The sequence below is a fragment of the Podarcis erhardii genome (assembly GCF_964252035.2).
Source record: "Podarcis erhardii genome assembly, chromosome: 3".
NCBI classification, from domain to species: Eukaryota; Metazoa; Chordata; class Lepidosauria; order Squamata; family Lacertidae; genus Podarcis; species Podarcis erhardii.
Genome location: NC_138507.1, coordinates 68661182 through 68680904, shown reverse-complemented (window position 1 = coordinate 68680904; position 19723 = coordinate 68661182). Strand labels below are relative to the sequence as shown.

Here is a 19723-nt window from a genome sequence, read left to right as displayed (position 1 = left end):
GAATATCCGTCTTCAGATGAGGGCTCTAGTGGTAGCTGTGATATTCTGGTCCAGTCTGCAGACTGAAAACTTACAATATGGTTTGATTGAAGTAGTCAGTTGTGATAACATAATATTTTACAATAACTATATAAACCTGGATCACATTTCCCATTTGCAAAGTAGGATATTATGGAAGGTTTCCTATTAGAAACCATTTAACCTAGTGGGATTTGCAAAAATAAGGCAGGGTAACATTGGTTCCCACAGCTAATGCTTCATACTTGCCCCATGTTTCTGAAGTACAGTGTACAACTTTGCTTTAGGTTGGTTTACGTATACTAAATTTGTATATCATTTCCTACAGCAGAAGTCCCAAAGAGATTTACAATGAGACACGCTCCATTTCGTTTATAGTTAAATGACATACTTTATAATCTTTCCAAACAATGTGTTATTAAGTCACATCAAAAAGATAGGTAGCCACTGTATGTAAACATAGATAATGTAACTTCCAGTCTCTTCAATTTAGAGAAAATATATTAACAAAGTAATTCACTTGAGAGAGGCTGTTATCAATTTTAGAGTGACTGAATTAATAATAATAATCCAGGAACAAGAGAAAATAAGTTACGGATTTGGTACCTAGGTTCTATAGATATGAAAAGTTGTTCCACTGAGTTCAAGTTACAGTAAAGTTTTCGGACTGGGTTTTTATTTCCATGTTTCATTACATTTCTGGAACCAGGGAGAGGAAATCTATGTGTCACTGGTGATTTCCCAATCATAATAAAGTTTTACTTTATTTGTATTGCCTATCTTGGTCATGTTTACCCTCCACTTTCCTGTTCTTGTCTATTAAATGCCCACACTATTTATTTAAAGGGTTTTTTATATTTTAAAAAAGTACTTCAGAGGAACCAGTTGCGATTAGGGAGCTCCTATCAACTGAGAACTCACCCACATGTCTTCTTTAGGGAAGAGGAGGAAGCTGGTTTCATTCTGATAAAACTGCCTTTATCCATGTCTCCTTATCTTGCTGGTCATTTGAGAACACATCACTCAGCTTCACCTTACGGAAAGGCCTGACTGTTGCAAAGGCAAATCCAGTGTCATATTTTATCATCCTGCATATCCTGCCGTTGCTGGGAAGGGACTTTTATCACTCCTAACTAGCTAGGCTGAGATTAGCATCTTACAATGACATCCGAAGACTGCCTGATGTGAGAGATGCTACATGCAACTGCAAGGAAAACATGGTGTGTGGCATGTGTGTGGCTGCCGACTTTCTGCACACCACTGTTTGGAATAACCAATTAGGCATCCTAATTTAAACCATTTGTTTCTTACACCACTGATGGATGATCAATGCAATTTTAGAACAATTTTATAGATTTTTTTAAAATTAAAAATATATATATACATCAACTGGAAACTACCTGTGTTATAGATGGCCTTTTTTCCTTTGCCTTTCTTGCAAGAGTGTCCAGTCCCTTAAGGGAGGAAAACAAACCTTTCTTGCTCTGAACCCTCTGTGAGAGAGACAGTGTTCGCTTCCTAAGAGCTGCCTCATCCCTGGAGCAGATCTAATTGATAGAAAGAGAGAGGGGGGGGGAGAGAAGTAAACGAGGAAGATACAAGCATAGTTATAAATATAAGCTTTTCATAACTTGTTCATCAAAACAAAATGTAGCAAAAACCTAATTATAATGAAATGTGACACAAAAGATGAACAGTGCAATCCTATGTATATCTGTTCAGAAATATTTGTCATTGAGCTCAATGGAATTTACTCCTAGGTGTAAATGTGTCTAGAATTGCAGCCAAAGACATTAAAAAAACAACAACCCCCCCCCCACACCAGCTACGATTTATCTGTGAAATACCTCCTGCCAAACCCACATAAGCTTTTGCAAAGCAGCCAACAAAGAACGGTAAGCTGTGAACTGGCCAGATTCCAAAAGGAAGAGATGCATTATAACATGCAGGGTAAACAGTGTGTTTAGTGTAAGGCTGAATTATAGATCTTAATAGAATGTGGCGATACCAGCATCCTAGAGAAAGCTTTCCGAGCTTTGAAAAAATGATTTTAAAACCATTTTTGGAACTAATTTTACTTTGCTTTAATTGGATATTTTAAGAGACTGTATGCATTTTTATATTTAATAATCAGTTCTATATTTCAGTAATAATGAGAACATGGTGTTGTTGTTTTTTTAAAAAAGCTATACTCTTTCAACATACACCAGCAATATACATAATATATACATAATATGGTTAGTGTATCATAAGACTTTACTAGCAAGTAGATATTATATCTCATTTTTCAACAAAGTATCATTCATGTTGTTTTGAGCTTAGTGTTTTAGAGAGAAAAAGGGCAATATACTGTTTGCTTTTTTTGGTAGAAACTTAGTTCAGGATCATTTCAAATGTTACAAATTTCCTACATGGCTGGCACTTCTATGGAACAAATAGAAGTAGTTAAAAAACAACAACCCCACATGAAGATCATGTGTGATGATCACACATTCATCTATTTCACTGTATCTACAGCAGTGGCCAATTATAGATTCCCAGGGGGAAAACAGTCATGTGTGCCATTGCCACAAGGGTGTTCATGTCTTTTCCAATATGAGAATACTTTTACAGTAAGGAACTCGGCTTTGCTTACATGGAGTTCCATTTTTCCACATCAAGTGAATCAGGTGTGCATCACTGTCTAGCTACAGTAATGGGCTGGATGAAGGTAAATAAATTGCTAATGAATTCTGATAAGATAGAGATGTTGTGGTTTGGCAGTTCTGAGAATCAGATGAACAACCTGTTCTTGATGAGATTGCACTCTCTTTGAAGGCGGGTGGGGAGGTTATTGTTTTAGTTTTTTGTTCTTGATTTTATTATGTGTTTTGTGTTTTTATCATGTATTTTTAAATGGTGAATCGCCCTGAGATCTGCGGATGAAGGGTGATATACAAATGTAAAGAAGAAGGAGAAGGAGGAGGAGGAGGAGGAGGAGGAGGAGAAACATATAGCCTGGGATGCTGCTTGATTCCACCTTGTCAGTAGAGACTCAAGCATCTGCAGTGTCATGGAGAATTTCCCCCCAGCTCTGGCTGGTTAACCAGCAATAGCCATTCTTGGACCAGCATAGCACAGCTACAGTAATCTATGGTCTGATAACCTCCTGTTTTAATTACAGTAATGCATTCTATTTAGTGTTGCCCTTGAAGATGACACAGAAACTGCAGTGACCTGGCTCCTAAGCAGACTCTCTGTACAGAACTTCTATTACACCTGCTCTTATGAAGATTTGCACTGGCTGCCAATACATTTCAATTTCAAATTAAGTATTTTACAGATACAAAGTCTTGAATGTCTTGGGACCAAAATACTTGAAAGAGTGTATCTCCTTGTACAATCCTGTCATATGTTAAGATCACCCAGAAAAGTTCTTCCTAGCATTCTGCCACTAGGAGTTGCAAAACATGGCATCTTCTCCATGGACTTTTCTCCTGGCTTTGAAACCACCAGTCTACCCCTCACTCATTCCAAAATTCAGCTGGTGCTCAATTTGATGGTACTAAGTCACCAGCTCAAAACTCAAGCTTTTGGGAGTGGTCATTAATATTCAGTAATTGGTGTAGTTTTGCTTTGTGTTTTCATTATATTGTGTACGGACACAGGATTCTATTCAATTTTGCCATCATCCACCCTGAGATCTTTGGGAGACGTGTGAGATATAAATGGTCTAAACAAATGAGTAATATTAGTTGGTCTTTTTAAAGTACAGTACTTCAGACAAGAAAAGGGTCACAAAACTGACTTTCATAGTCAGATTAACCTTGAAATTACATTTACCAGCAAAATATTTATATAGTTATTAAAATTGTAAACCATCCTTCATCCATAGATATCAGGGCACAAAATACGTAACAAAAACAAGAATGGGGGAATAAATCACACAAACCAAAAACCCCTCCCCCCCCATACACACATTTAAAAGGGTATAGCCAAATGCCTGATGAGGACCATATGTTATGGAGGGAGGGGGAAGGAATTATGCATTTCTGCATCTTGTCACAAATAAACTCCTCTATGAAACACTTATATGAAGCTGTGTCCAACTCACCAGTGCATGGAAGGATGAGACAGAGAAGATGCCCAGCCTTCCTAATGCCATCTTTGAAGGACGACTGGCAGCTGCCAAAAGGCTCTTTGGATTTGGCAACTCCCCTCCTTGCAAGCTGGCTAGATAACAGCGCATCCTGAAGAGATCCATGTTAAATTTCTCCAGATTCTGTTCCCATTGCTGGATCTGTTTATATACACAAAAATGAAATAGTAGAAGATAAATTAATGGCTTGTGGAGGGTGGTCAAAGCTCTGCACCCTCAGCTAAATCACTTTCATCTGTAGCATTCGGAGGGCTGATTAGTTGCTCACATCCAAAAAGACATTCTGTCACACTCAAGAAATGAACCCTCAAAAAAAATGGATCAAAATAAAACAAAATTGGTGGCCTTAACTGCACACTGACATCATTATTTAGGAAAATAGTTGGTTACCCACAGAAGCCAAACATTTAAAAAAATGGATTCTTGCAATCCATAATGCTCTAGACTACTTACAGATTACATTATGCTTCCTATCTGGATTGCACCACATAGGTTGCCCTGGGTATAAACAGTATTGGGACTCTGAAATGTTGTCTCACAATATGGGGACAATCTTTTCTGGATCACAGTCACCATCTTTAATTACTATGAGTGACCTACCCAGTGGAAGCATATTCAGCAATACACACAAAAGACAACAAAATACATGCACAGCTTCACAAGGTCTAAAGTGCTTCTAGTTACAATCAGTTTGTTACAAGGATACAATCTAATTCCCATCTTATCTCTTTGGTTTAAAGATTAAACAAGGTTTGAAGGAAGTATTTTAAAGTTGTCTTTTTCTACTCCTACTTTAAAGATGAAAGGTACAGAACTGCCTTGTGGAAGCACACATGTTAGCTGATAGGAAGCAGAAAGGGCCCAAGAGAATCTGTTGAAGGCTGTTCATAACCCAATCCCTTCTCCAAGTTTATAAAGCCTTAAACATGCCATTCATCACTCTGTACATAAAAGGCTGATAATATAAATAAAATGTTAATCATGAAGGTGATTGCAATGAGTTAATTCGATGAATGAATAGCATAGTGGTACTACTGATGCCTTTACTGGGTATCTCTAACGATGGAGCTATGCAAAAGCTTAGGACCCCACAGAGACTGTTCCTCCTTTATGATGTCCTGCTATTTTATATGATGATTTTGTCAACCACATTACAAACACCACACACAAAAACTTTTTTACACTTCAATTACTACATCTCAGAGACAACCCATATGGCATCAATATAGATGACTCACCAAGTATTTAGGTTGTTTCATCTTTGTTTTACAAGGCTCTCTCTAAAGCCAATTTGATACAGCACATATTTTACTCATGCAAATCTGGGAAGCCAGAACCAAAAGGCTTGTGAAAGATGAGATCAAGTTGATGATCCAAGATAGATCTGTGCTTCCCATGGTCAAGCAGCTGTCAGGGAGAGTCACTGAGTCACAGGGTAAGTATGGAGGTAAAATTTTATTATTGTTGAGACTTAATACAGAGAGGTTTATCCCCTTTAAACACCCTTGTTCTGGCACAATTCTCAGAGTGAGGTTAGATTACTTCTTGGGGCCGTAAGTTTTCCAACTTGAAAGGCAATTCTGAGTACTTTTTCAGAGGCCAAAAGCAGATGACGGTCATGATATCCTAATGAAAGAGGTAAAGATCAGAACCTAGTGAAGGCTTGCTAATGCAACTGGTTGATCAGAGAAGAGGCAAGTGACAGTGCTCAGGTCTCCACTTTCACCATCTCTAATTGGCTTGCCCCAGAAGCCTTCTAAGTCCTGGCCTACACAGTAGCTAATTAATAAAGAGATGGGGGGGGGGAATCTTCTGCAGCCCAATTGAGCTTTTACCTGTGCAAAGCTAAGTGTCCTGAGACCCAAAGTAAGTATTCTTTTGAAGGCACTGCATTGCTAAAATTCAGCAGCTTGGAGACTTGGAGGGGGCGGGAAGAAAGGCAGGAAGACAGGCAGGAAGGAACTATTCTACCATGTGTTTTTCTATTCAGTGATAACTTTTACAAAAGAGGCATTTCTATCTCCCTTTAAAGGCACCTACATTGGACACCACAAAACTAGGTCACAGGCAGGAGTGAATTGCACCTCACCTCTGTTCAAAACAGACAGGAGTGTGGGTGTCCAATCATGGCACCCAGTGAAATGTGATAATGTTTAAGGGGGTGTGCTCACTGTGTGACAGGCAGAATCAGAGCACACAAGGAAACGCAGTTGTGTTATGGACTCTGAATTTTTGAGGAGGCATTTACTGAGACCTTTTGTGGGTACCATAGGAGATGTTGGTGGGCACACTGGCATCTGTAGGTGCCAGTGACCCTGCCTTATGATAATCTAACTCATGCCATTTTTATGCCACTATTATTGTAGTGAGAGAAAACAGTTGTACTCCCTGATCTCTCTGTGTGAAATGTTTGATCCAGGTAGGGGAAGGTCTTTATGTATTTCTATGAAATTTCAGCCTAAGATACACTTCTTTTCTATTAAGTTAAGGGCCTGCTTTCAGCATTAAACAGAACATGGGGTTTTCTAAGATTTTCTAATAGACTTGGCATCTACCCTACATATAACACAGAACATAGTGATTTCTGCAGATTCAGCTCCTAATCCCTGCTAAATTCAGTTCAGCTGCAACTGTACCTGAAACAGCTCTTTCATCTAAGATATAAAACTGGAGATCCCACCACCTTGTCATGGTTAAAGATCATTTCACACTTATAATCATAATGCCATTTCACACTTATAATCATAATGCCATAATGGTTAATTCCATTTAAAACACATTTATTTCACAGTACTTCATATGCTGTGGATGATAATGGCTCTGTTCTTACAGATTCCTTTAAAATGAAAATACAAAGAGCACTGTAGTATTTGAGACATTATAGCATGGGCCTTCATGGGCAACAGCCTCCCTGATCACTCAACTACAATTTGCTAAAGTGTTGTTTGCTCAGTCTCTGTACTTGCTATGAGCAAATACATGATATCTACCCATTACTATGAATGTAAAAAGATTTAACAATTCATATCCATTTTCAGGAAAATTACAGCTCAAACCTTCTATGATTTAGCAAGTTAATATGGTTGCAAGTGGATTTTTTTACAGAAACAAATAATGCACAAATGACAGCTACATTTGTGCTAAGATTTCCACAAGTTGAATTTATGTCATGTGAAAATTCAGCTGAAACATGGTGGAAGGAAGGAAAGGGAAGAAAACATCAAGAGGATAGAATAAAAAGCTGTCTGAATGCAGCCTTTGTTAATTAATCTTGTCTCTTCTGCATCTGTCCAGAAATCAGACCATTTAGAAAAAAAACAGAACATAGGATTACCCATGACTGAGGACAATGGAACAGCTCACCAACTTTGGGGGATTGCCAACTTTGGGTGATTTGGCCTAGATCAGAGGTTCCCAAACTTATTTGGCCTACTGCCCCCTTTCCAGAATTTTTTTTACTCCGCAGTCACCTGGAAATCTACCTTCTTTAAGTGATGGGGCAGGGCTGGTGCCACAGCTTGCCTGCCTTTGGCCAAATAGGCAGGCAAGCTGTGATCCATTTCCCAGGCCTGGCTGAAGCTGAGAAGCATTCACTCAAGCCCAGGAAAACCCCTCACCTCCAGCATGACCACCAGATCCAGGGGAGCCATTGTTGTCCTGCAATGGCGCCCAACTTGGCAGTACACAACAGATGAAACATGTACGAATGGTTTTTCATTTTTTTCTTTCCTTATGTTTCTGCCACCCCCTTATTTATATTCAGTGCCCCCCATTGCACCTGAGGCTACTACCGCCCCCCTGGATCATTTCAGCACACACACCCCAGAGGTGTTCTTGCCAACTTTGGGAAGCACTGGACTAGATAAACCTGGCAGCACTTAGATGCATTAGTCGTGGCAACAGCCTAATCAGGTTTGGAGTGGCCATGTTCTAACCAATGGCTGCTAGGCAGTAGCAGCTGAAGGGCAGCATGGGTAAGGCTGCAATGGTCTGCTGTCTTTTCGAGAGGGGAGCCCAGCACGGTGCCCCACCAGCCACTACCACTGCCAGGAATGTGAAACAGGGCCATGTCTATTTGAAATGTAGTGAGGCTGATCAACCTCCATAGAATGCACGTGTATGAACCAAGGGAGAACTTGCCATGAAGATACTGGTTTTGATAGCTTTCCTGCGCTGAAGACAATGTGTGTAGCAGCTCCTACTTTCCCTGTTGTGGTTAATTTAGCACAAAGGAGCTGAGCAGAGTGTGAACTCATTCCCCTTTAGGGTGAATTCCCTTCACACTGAACGCTAATTATGCATTCCTTTGACACAAATGTTAATCACAGTTAATGCTAACCAGGTTCACTCTTAATCAAGATTTACTACCCCAGAGGGAAGTGTATTTAATGTTATTAACCACAATTACAATAACCTAATTTTGGTCAAGACCATTGAGAAAAGGGTGGGATGCATGTATTCTGGACAGGGAAGCAGCTAGGGAGATGTTCATTTTAATTATATTGATACTTTGTTGTTGACCAGTGGGGCTTCTTTTTGAGCTGAAATATAAATGTTTTATTTATTTATAAAGCCCTCAATTTACATAGCAGGAAGTGAAATGAAAATTTGTTTTGCTTCTTTCAAGATTTCCACAGGAGGGAAGTTTGACTCCAAGAGCAGTTGCCTGTAAACGACAATTCAGTCTGATCTACTGCATCATACAGGCACTAGTGATGCTCCCATTTGCAATGCATATCCATAGGGATGGTTGTTTTCTAGCCTCAAAGTGCTTAACCTGTGTACTCTGAAGAGTGATACTCTTTGCAAGAATCAATCTGCAGAAGCTAATCCTTTATTACCTGGTTCTCAATTGCTTTCCTGTTTTTAGGGTCACTAACGATTGAGAGCTGCAGCTCAGCCATCTTTTTCATCTTACTATCCATGTCAATCTTTTGGATAAGGCTTTTGGTCTGATTTTTCAGCAATCTGATCGTATCTTCTTTCCCAAGTTTCTTCGCAAAGAGAGATGCGGAAGCAGAGTGTATTGCTGTAACCCAGTTTTCAAGGTCAGTCTGGCTTGTAGCCTGAAAAAAGAAAAAAGCAAGAAAATTAACTTTATAAACAAAACACTATAATAGCATCTAGTGGGTTCCAAAACCAACTTCAGACAAGAATAACAGTGTGGGGCCAGTCTACGTGGGATCCACTTACCCTCCCCACTTCATTGCACCATGTTGCTTATATGCAACTTTCCCCATCGAATGCAATTAATAAAAGGTTTCTGCTATGCTAATGTTTCCTTGAACAACTGGCAACTGTAATTACTAGCAATGCTTACTCTTTATCAAAAGAGGAAGAACTCTGTATAAAAGATGACATTCATCACATGACGCTTGGCTACAGGAATGGCAATTATCTAACCCATTATTAGTTTAATTTTTAAAAAATATACTGAACTAAAGTTACATTTGAAAGTATGCATGAACCAGGATACTCCAAATTTTCTTCAAGCACAAAGGGAGGGGAGACAAGACACCGACTTTAATAACTATTCAATGGCATTCCTAATTTTTTGCAATTGCTTTCTGCAATGTATCATGGGCCTCTTCAATCAATATGCTTTTCCTATACAGAGGCAAAGTGTTTTCTGTTAAGGAAAAACATACAAATTTGAAGCAGCCCTTGGCTGTATAGAAGTATGCCTGCCCATTATGCATTCCAAAACATTAGAATTGTTGGTCTAGCTATATGTTGATATCCGTCTGTCTTGAGAGACAACTGGGTGTGCCTGTGGGGGTGAAACCAAACCACTGAAGAATCACAGCACCCACTGTGGCAGCAGAGACAGGTAACTCATAACTGTTGCCACCTGCATTGTATTTGATGCTTTAGGAGCACTGAAGTGACCTCTCTGGGGCACAATCCAAGGCAGCGTGCATGGAGGTTCTAGACTGCCTAGACGACAAGCCTCCCCCCTCTTGGTCTCACTGATGTGGTCCAAAGGAAAGCAGATCATTATGTTTGGCACCAGCTCGGCTGCAAGAGTTGCCAGAAGGAGGCGTACAAGGCACCATCCAACCATCTTAGAGAAGTCCCTCTACCTAATTACCTTTAGATAGATAGCATGCTTCCTGGTTTGCTACTTTATGGTCTGGTGAGTAGAATTCCTAAAGGAAGAGGGTTTATCTAAGATTTCTGGGGCACACAGAAGGAACAGAGACAAAACAACATGATCTAGAATTCTACTCCAAGAGCACTGATTTAAATACAATATGACTTCATTTAATGATAAAACACAAAAACCAAAAACAGAATACCTGGAATAAGTAGACATCACCGAAAGAGTTGCTGAGACAGAAAACATTCTCCTTCTTGGGGTGTTCTGGACAAGACTGCACTATACTGTCTTCTGCAAACAGGGCATATCGAGGCGAGCTGTTCTGCTCCATGGAATTTCTCCCATAAGTCTCATAAAACAGCAAGGTGCATCCTTTTCAAACGAAAAATGTAAAAACGAAAAGTAGTTCTGGTTTATGTCTTGGATCTTTCTAAACTCATATCCTCTTAAAATACAATATTAAAATGTTCATATGTGCAGCTAGAATTGGAAGCAACTTTCTACAGGAAACACCAAACAGGTATGGGCAACATATTCATCTTCAAACTTCTATACACACACATCTGAGAACTCTGGCCCAAATAGGTTCCCGGATTTATGCACATCACTAGTTAAAGATGTGAACTATTGTGATTGCTATTATCACACATTTTCTAGCAGAGGGATATATTTTTTTAAAAAATCCAGCACTCAAGACTGCTGCAAACTACCAAAGGCCAAACAAAAGAGGTATGTGTTACAACACCTCTGGGAGGCCAACAGAGAGGAGTGTCAGACTTTAAGGATCCCTAAAGTTAAACAGAACAGTCTTAAAAGTGGTACATCCTGAAATATTAAAAGCTGGAAGGAAACAGGCTTCCAGAGACACATAAGAATACAAAGAAGGAGCCTGGCAAACATATATAGAGGAGGAATTCTATATTTTGGTGCCACCACTAAAAAAAGTCCTGATTTATATACCTATTAATCAGTTCTCTACAGAAAGCAAGCCTTTTACATCTGAATTTAATGTTAGGGCAAGTTTATACAGGGGAAGGCCATTCCCCCATATGTATGAAATCCAGAGTTAATAGATTTGCTATGGGAAACAGAGGCAGATTTAGGTGCTTGCAACTGGTTCAGTCGCATGGAGCCTCAGGGACATGACAGCTATGATTTAAAATGGATTGTGAGAAGTGGTGGTACCAGGTTTTGCATCACACAGGGTGCAGCTGAAATTTGAGACCAAAAGGTCTACCACCGGCCCAGAGTTTCATTGAAATCATTGGATTTTGCTGCCAGGTAAATGCGTTTATCGTTGAGGTGTAAGATAGTAAACAGCAGTTGTCAGTTCGAAGCAGATGACACCACTGTATTGTTGCTTACACACAATGTATCCTGTTAAAAATCTAGCAATCCCAAATAATGTCAATTGCTAAAAAGCTATCCAAAATGCACACATGCTTGAAACACACTTGTTAGCTATCACCATGATTTTATGTTGTCATTTTATGTGGGAACTGGGAGATTATAGATGATATCCAACTAAGTCACACTTAAGCAGACCCATTGAATCCGGTGGAATTAAGTTAGTCATAACTGATTTAAGTCCATTGATTTCAGTGGGTCTGTTCTAGGACTTAATCAGCTACCACCCCTTTATATTAAGAAATAAAATGACAGCCCCCGTTTCTGCCCACAGATGGGACTAGACAGCCTTCTTGAGGCTGTCCCCACCTCTGCTTCCAGGACCAGATTACAGCATATGTGCTACGATCAGAACGTGGTTGGAATGTAATATTCCTTGCCTGGATAAATTAATTAGGGTGGACAGATGGTAAAGAAAAACATTCCATATTAAAGGAATGATCTTGATGGCCATTTAAGCACTGCTGAAGTCTCAGGACACCCATCAATTCACTTTTGGCAGGTGACCAGATGGTTGTAATCTTTCCTGTCATTGATAAAACTAAACATAGCTCAAGAGACGGCACAGAAAATAATACCACCTCCACAAATCAGTGGTTTTAGTTTAGTAAGTTAAAAACATTTATACAGCTAGGAACACTCACTGATATCTGGCCAACTAGATTCCAAGTGCCTGACAAGTTAAATGATCTGAAAGCAAGCAAATTTCTACCACAACATCTACAAAGCTAGGATGTTTTAGCAGAAGAGGTCATAATGAAGCCCAGAGCAGCAACAGGTGGCAACATCAGTGAAGTCAATTGTGACACTGGACAAACGTTTTCGATAATGCTTTGTCTTGAGGCACACCAAGATGTCAATTGTAGTATGAGAAGTCTCAGGGATGGGAAGCTTATGAATTTACTGAAAGCAAGTCAGGTATATACTACTGCTACAAAAATCCCAAAGTCCTTACTCTTTTGATTTTATATAGGCTGTCAGTAGGCCTGGTTTATCATTTTAGGGCCTTTGCCCTGTTAAAAATAAATCCAATATGCACTCTGGACTTTAAAATTATAATTACTTTAAATAATTACTTTTAATATTACTTTAAATAATAATTACTTTAAATAACTACAGTGGTGCCCCGCAAGACGAATGCCTCGCTAAACGAAAAACCCGCAAGACGAAAGGGTTTTCCGATTTTTAGCGGCTTCGCAAGACGAATTTCCCTATGGGCTTGCTTCGCAAGACGAAAGCCCATAGGGAAATCTCCGGGGACAGCGGGGAAGCGCAGCGCGCCTTCTCCTCTGTTCCTGGACCTGTCCTGAAGGCTTGCGGTGGGAGGTCCGGGAACAGAGGAGAAGGCGCGCAGCGCTTCTCCTCTGTTCCCGGGGCTTGCGGTGGGAGGAGGGTTTTTCCTCCGCACCGCCAACATTCAGAACAGCATTCTGAATGTTGGCGGTGGGGAGGAAAGCCCTCCTCCCACCGCAAGCCTTCAGGACAGGTCCGGGAACAGAGGGGAAGGCGGCAGCGCTTCTCCTCTGTTCCCGGACCTGTCTTGAAGACTTGCAGTTGGAGGAAGGTTTTCCTCCCCACCGCCAACATTCAGAAGGCTGTTCTGAAGGCTGGCGGTGGGAAGAAAAGCCCTTCTCCCCCGCCAGCCTTCAGAAGAGTTCCCCGCAGAAGAGTTCTCCAAGCTGCGGATAGCAGCCTGCTGCCCCTATCCGCAGCTTGGAGAGCCCTGTGGGGAAGTCCTGCAGGGCTCCCCAAGCTGCGAATGTCTGCCCCGCGCGAGGGGCGCTCTGAAGCAGAGCGCCCCTCGTGCGGGGCAGCAGCCTGCTATCCGCAGCTTGGAGAGCCCTGCCGGACTGTCCCCGGACCTGGTCTGAAGGCGGTCTCCCTAGGAACGCATTAATTGATTTTCAATGCATTCCTATGGGAAACCGTGCTTCGCAAGACGAAAAACTCGCAAGAAGAAAAAACTTGCGGAACGAATTAATTTAGTCTTGCGAGGCACCACTGTACTTTAAAATAAACAGGGGTAAAGGTTTAACCTTTTAATTGAACATTTAATTTGATATTTTGACTTATTTGGGAAAAGTCCCAGCTCAGTGGAAAAGCACATGCTTTGCTTGCAGAAGGCCCCAGGTTCAACTCCAAGCACCTCTTGCCCAAAAACCTGGAAAGTCAATGCCAGGCGCTGTGAATAATATTTAGCTAGGGGTGCTGCAGGGTTCTGTCCTGGGTCCATTGTTGTTCAGTGTCTCTATAAATGACTTGGATGAAGGAACTGAGGGATGCTCGTCAAATTTGCAGTGGGAGGAGCAACTAATGCCACAAGAGACAGAATCGGGATTCAATTTGACCTTAACAGATTGGAGGACTGGGCCAAACCTAACAAAACAAATTTCAATAGGTTAAAAAAAAAGGGTAAAGGTAAAGTACCCCTGGATGGTTAAGTCTATTCAAAGGCAACTATGGGGTGTGGAGCTCATCTCGCTTTCAGGCCAAGGGAGCTGGCGTTTGTCCACAGACAGCTTTTCGGATCATGTGGCCAGCAGGACTAAACAGGCTTCTGGTGCAACGGAACACCGTGACTGAATCCAGAGCTCAGGGAAATGTCATTTACCTTCCCGCCACAGCGGTACCTATTTATCTACTTACACTGGTATGCTTTCGAACTGCTAGGTTGGCAGAAGCTGGGATAGAGTGATGGGAGTTCGAACTGCCAACATTCCAATTGGCAAGCACGAGAGGCTCAGTGGTTTAGACCACAATGCCACCCATGTCTCGTGTTCAATAGGAACAAATGTCAGGTTCTACAGTTAGGCAGGAAGAACCAGCTGTACAAACTGGGGACACCTGGATTATCAGTAGTACATGTGAAATGGATCTGGGGTCTTAAGATTAACATGAGTCAATAGTGTGATGCCAAAGAGGAGAGAGGAAAGAGAAGAGAGCAGCAGCAAATAAAAGCTAATGTTATTCTAGGCTGCATCACCAGAAGTATAGTGTCCAGATCAAGCGAACTCTACAATTCTATGATTTTATACGTAGTAATAAGGCAGCTTCCTATTTTCTTGACAAAAAAACTTGTTTTTTTCTTGCAGCTTTATTAAAATAAACCAGCATTTCCACTTTTTAGACAATGACAGTGATTACTGTACAGTGTGTGCCTAATGTGTTCTAGAACAGGCAAATCTTGTTAAAATGGGGTTTCCCTTCTGACTCCATCCCTTCCTTCAACATAATAACACAGAGATAAATTACACACACACACAGACACACACAAAATATTTCTTTGAAGTAGTATGTGCTGAATGACAAGCCCCGCAAAAAATGCAGAAAATCACCACCTCTCCAAGTTAATTAATCCATGCTTTGCAATGCATATAATTTATTCAGCCATTGTCTTTGACATCTACCTACAAAGTATGCAGCGATTAACATAACCTAGGAATCACTGGTGTTTATTTTGTTCTGCATACACCAACTTCACTGGATGTTGACTGATATAACTGTCTTGTTGGTTTTCTTGTACTTTTGAAAATCAGTAAGAAAATATTTACAAACACACAGACAAATCATTTGTCAGAATTCAAGCCTTGAAACAGGTAACATGGTGCTCTGAGCACATACAGAGCTACTTTCATTCAATGCTAAGTAACTATTATCAGGTCTCCTGCCAAACATCTGCATTAGGCAACAAGGCTTATAGGTCAGAAGGGATGAAGTTTAAGTAGGCTTGAATTATAAGAAAATTTTATTTGTTTGGTCATACGCCATAACAGACTTGAATTCCAACACTCACAGTTTAGAAGTCAAACAGCAAGGACGTTTATACCTGCCATCTTGCCCAAGCAGGAAATGATTCAACTATAACAATAATTCAACTATAACATGATTTATCATTGACCCACTTTCTCTTTAAAAAGACATTGCTTTTCATGGAACTAAGACTGAATGGAAGCAAAGTTAAAGGACAAAGAGACATTACTATGAGGAGCAAAGAAAACTGGGGAAATGTCCAGGAAACATAGATTATTCATGCTCAGACAGCCTGCTATGTACTGCAAGTTCTATCAACACAAAACGCAGGAGCAAAAGTGAGCAGTGGCTGAGGATTAGTGCTGCAGAGCCCTAATGCTACATGTCTGCAGTCTGAACCCTCACACTCCAGCAAAAAGCACACTGACTATCAAAGTGCCAGATGTGTACAGTTAAGAGTACCAGTACCATAATAACATATGTTCTTAATTATCTCTCCCAATCACACTAAATAATGCCCTCTCAATTTCCATTCTACGATAGACCCCTTGACATGTGAATCCCATAAAGGAGGCATCATGTGATTACTGTGGCCCCACTTCCAGATCTCCATGTTTTTGCACTGAAGATGCCTATGCATGTGCAGTGGTTCATGTGTTACCTTCACAAATTGTGTTTTTATGCTGTGAACCACCCTGAGATCTGCAGATGAAGAGCGGTATATAAATATAATGAACAATAAAATCATGAGAAAGGGCACACAACCAGAAGAGGATTAAGGCAGGTGATACTTCTGGGAAGGACACTCAAGGATGGTGGGGCAACCCTGTCGGTAGCTTTTACTCTAAAAGTTTCAGAATGTGAACTGCAGCAGCACGCACCCGTTGCAGACCAGGGAATAAGCGAAAGAGTAAGAAATATTAACACATGCAACTAGAACAGACAGAACATATTAGAATTACAAGAATCGTGAATACTTGCGCATGGGATAAATCTTCTGAAATCTTTCAACGAAAAGGTAACAAAGGGGGAACCATAAAACATTCATTATAAATATGCTTTTGATAACTTCTGTCCTAGTAATTGAAAGGCTTTTCAGAACAGATGCAGAATAGAAATAAATTTAAAATGCACTGCCAAATAATGCCATATAATGCAGTCTACATTAGTTAAGAACTATGAGCCATAACTGACCTTTCAGTGTTATCCAGTACTGTTTCCATTTTCTCCGAGTAACCAACTCAAGTTTCTTCTCTTTCTGTAGGGTCACAAGAGGTTTGAAGAAGAGCCACCCAGCTTTGCGGACCACTCCTTGTTCTTTCTCATACAGCAGATCCAGTTGTTCTAAGGAGCCGAGTGACTCGCTGCTCGAGTCCTCTGTTCCTGTGGAGGTGTCTGTGTTTTCATTGTTGGTCTTGCTCAGGTCAAGCTCCCGCATGAAGTTCTCATAAATGTTCTGTCTCAAGACATCACTGCTGATTGCATTAGCAGACTCACTTCTCTGTGGGAAGAACTGGCCAGAGCCAGCGGACCACAGAGAACCAGAGAAATGTGGGGGAGCAAGAGTGTCTGGAGAAAGACTTTCAATTCCGTTGTCAAAGTATTCACCTGAATCTTTGCATTTTGTTTCCTGTGGATAAAGTGGTAAAGTTCGTAAGTCCTGACCATCCCTTAAACATTAGCACTTGCTGACTCTAAGGTCTTATATGAAATCTACAGCACAGTAGCAACTGCTGTGATGTCTGTGGCACAGAGTCTGATGGCAGCAGGCATCAGAAGCAGCCCTGAGGACTACAAATCTATCCTCTTCTTTTAGCATTGACAAATGGAAATGTTTTCTTTTGGAGTATCAAGGTATGTTTATTACAGTCGTACCTTGGAAGTTGAACGGGAATCCATTCCGGAAGTCCGTTCAACTTCCAAAACATTTAAAAACCAAAGCAAGACTTCAGCAAGCTCCTGCAGCCAACCAGAAGCTGTGGAAGCCCCGTCAGACATTCGACTTCCGAAAACAGTTCACAAACTGGAACAATCACATCTGGGTTTGCAGCATTCGGGAGCCAAAACATTAGAGAACTAAGCTGTTCAAAAACCAAGGTATGACTGCATTGGTATAATTATCAGACCTCACCTGGAGTACTGTGTCCAGTTCTGAGCACCACAGTTCAAGAAGGACACTGACAAACTGGAACGTGTCCAGAGGAGGGCAACCAAAATGGTCAAAGGCCTGGAAACGATGCCTTATGAGGAACGGCTAAGGGAGCTGGGCATGTTTAGCCTGGAGAAGAGGAGGTTAAGGGGTGATATGATAGCCATGTTCAAATATATAAAAGGATGTCACATAGAGGAGGGAGAAAGGTTGTTTTCTGCTGCTCCAGAGAAGCGGACACGGAGCAATGGATCCAAACTACAAGAAAGAAGATTCCACCTAAACATTAGGAAGAACTTCCTGACAGTAAGAGCTGTTTGACAGTGGAATTTGCTGCCAAGGAGTGTGGTGGAGTCTCCTTCTTTGGAGGTCTTTAAGCAGAGGCTTGACAACCATATGTCAGGAGTGCTCTGATGGTGTTTCCTGCTTGGCAGGGGGTTGGACTCGATGGCCCTTGTGGTCTCTTCCAACTCTATGATTCTATGATTCTATAATTGCACTAAAATGTTCTGACTAATTCAAAACATTCACTATTCTATAAGGAATAATTTTGAACGGTTCCCCAGAGCACCTCATATAGGGTTCTCACAGACTGTTTCCCACCCAGGCAGCTCACAGGGACAGATCTGCTTCGTTTCGGCAGAAGAACTGCATTTCATTCATTATTTGGACCCATTTCTGTACATAGGTCCACAGGATAGCAGGTATATATGCTGTTTTCATAACTCTTAAGGGCCATTCTCTGACATTAAACACTGCACTAGTCAGTGTGCACCATTTAACCATGAAATACCTTGCCAGATTGTGAGCCACAGTCCCAAGCTGCCAAACTTCTGACACTGGGCCTTCTCCTAAAGTGGAACTGTATGTGCAGCGTCATATGCAGCTATTGATGCCGAGAGGTCCAGCTCCAGCGGGGAAAAAGCTAAGCTGCCTCTGCCTTCCCTCTGGGGAAGTTTCTGGGGAGCCTCAGGACAGAGGAAGAGGAAGGACGAGGTGGAGGTACTTCTTGAGTGCCTGGAGGCTCTGCAAGCATTTGAGCTGAGGGACATACATGCATCCCCATCAGAAATCTATTTCAGTACTAAGGCAACAAAAGACAAGTATGCCCAGTCTTCCATAGAAGCCCACCCATTTTTAACCCACCTTTCGTTCTTGCAATTCTCTGTATATAAAGTGTGTATGGGGTGTGTGGAGAATATAAGTGAATAGGGGAAGACCAGAAAAATGAGCGAGGAACAGACAAGCACTCTGAGACACAGAAGAAGTGGAGAGAATCAGAAAAGGCACGTACAAAAAAAAATAAAAGGGAATTTTGAAAAAGACACTGCCAGCTCCCATTCAGCCAATCAGAGGACCGAGGCAGGGTGGCGGAGTAGGATTGACACAGATGGTTTGGCAATGAAATTTGCACTCTGAGTAGGGAAAATGTTGGCAGTTGTTTGTTTATAATTTTAAAGGGCAAAATACCACAGCTTCTCTTTGCTAGAGACTACACCTCAATTCTGAGTGCCAGAATTAAATTCATGGTCACCATACAACTGTGGTGACTATATTTGTAGATTCCTGTTTAGGAAGGTACCTAACTGTATCTCCAAGACTGGCATATACCATTAATTCTACCTTCATCTTTAATATATAGACAAGTATTTTTTAAGCAATAACTTTTGGAACATTATGTTTGTTTGCTGTTTCTGAAAGTCTAATGATCCATCAGAGCAAAGTTGTATGTTACCCATTTGCACAAGCTGTGACTATGTGAAGGAATTTTTATAAGATGGGCAGAGCACTCAACTGTTCAGAGCCGAATACTTGACATATGATTTTGATTTTAATTTGGCAGCACTCATTTTCTAGATCTTCTGCTTATATGTATGTTAGTCTATCTGGAGATCATTACAGAACTGTAGTTTATAGGGCCTGATAGCAGAAGGTAATAATTACCATCAACTCCCACAGAGCTCTAAGACAATCTTCCCAACTAAATATCTTTGTACATAAATATCTTTCTCAATAGTGTTTGAGAATCAGTTCTGTTGGGTGGAGTATCCCTGCATGACACTATTACCGAAATGCTTAAAATAGAACATGTGCATGTGTAGAGTAAGTCATGAGCGAACACAATTACTTAATAATATTAAGTACTGAAAGAGCTATCCAA

The 19723-nt window shown here is 40.9% G+C and overlaps 1 protein-coding gene across 1 annotated transcript in view; it reads right to left on the bottom strand.

Annotated features, from left to right (window-relative positions):
* The window catches only part of TIAM2 (TIAM Rac1 associated GEF 2), a gene marked incomplete at its 3' end in the record, with an annotated part of 80640 nt that overhangs the window by 57096 nt on the left and 3821 nt on the right, over positions 1–19723 (bottom strand). The window contains exons 3-7 of the mRNA XM_081854407.1: positions 16608–17043; positions 10456–10628; positions 8998–9222; positions 4112–4297; positions 1419–1565 (exon numbers count right to left, since the gene is read on the bottom strand). Coding sequence (XP_081710533.1) covers positions 1419–1565; positions 4112–4297; positions 8998–9222; positions 10456–10628; positions 16608–17043 — 1167 coding nt within the window. The remainder of the gene's footprint in view (positions 1–1418; positions 1566–4111; positions 4298–8997; positions 9223–10455; positions 10629–16607; positions 17044–19723) is intronic.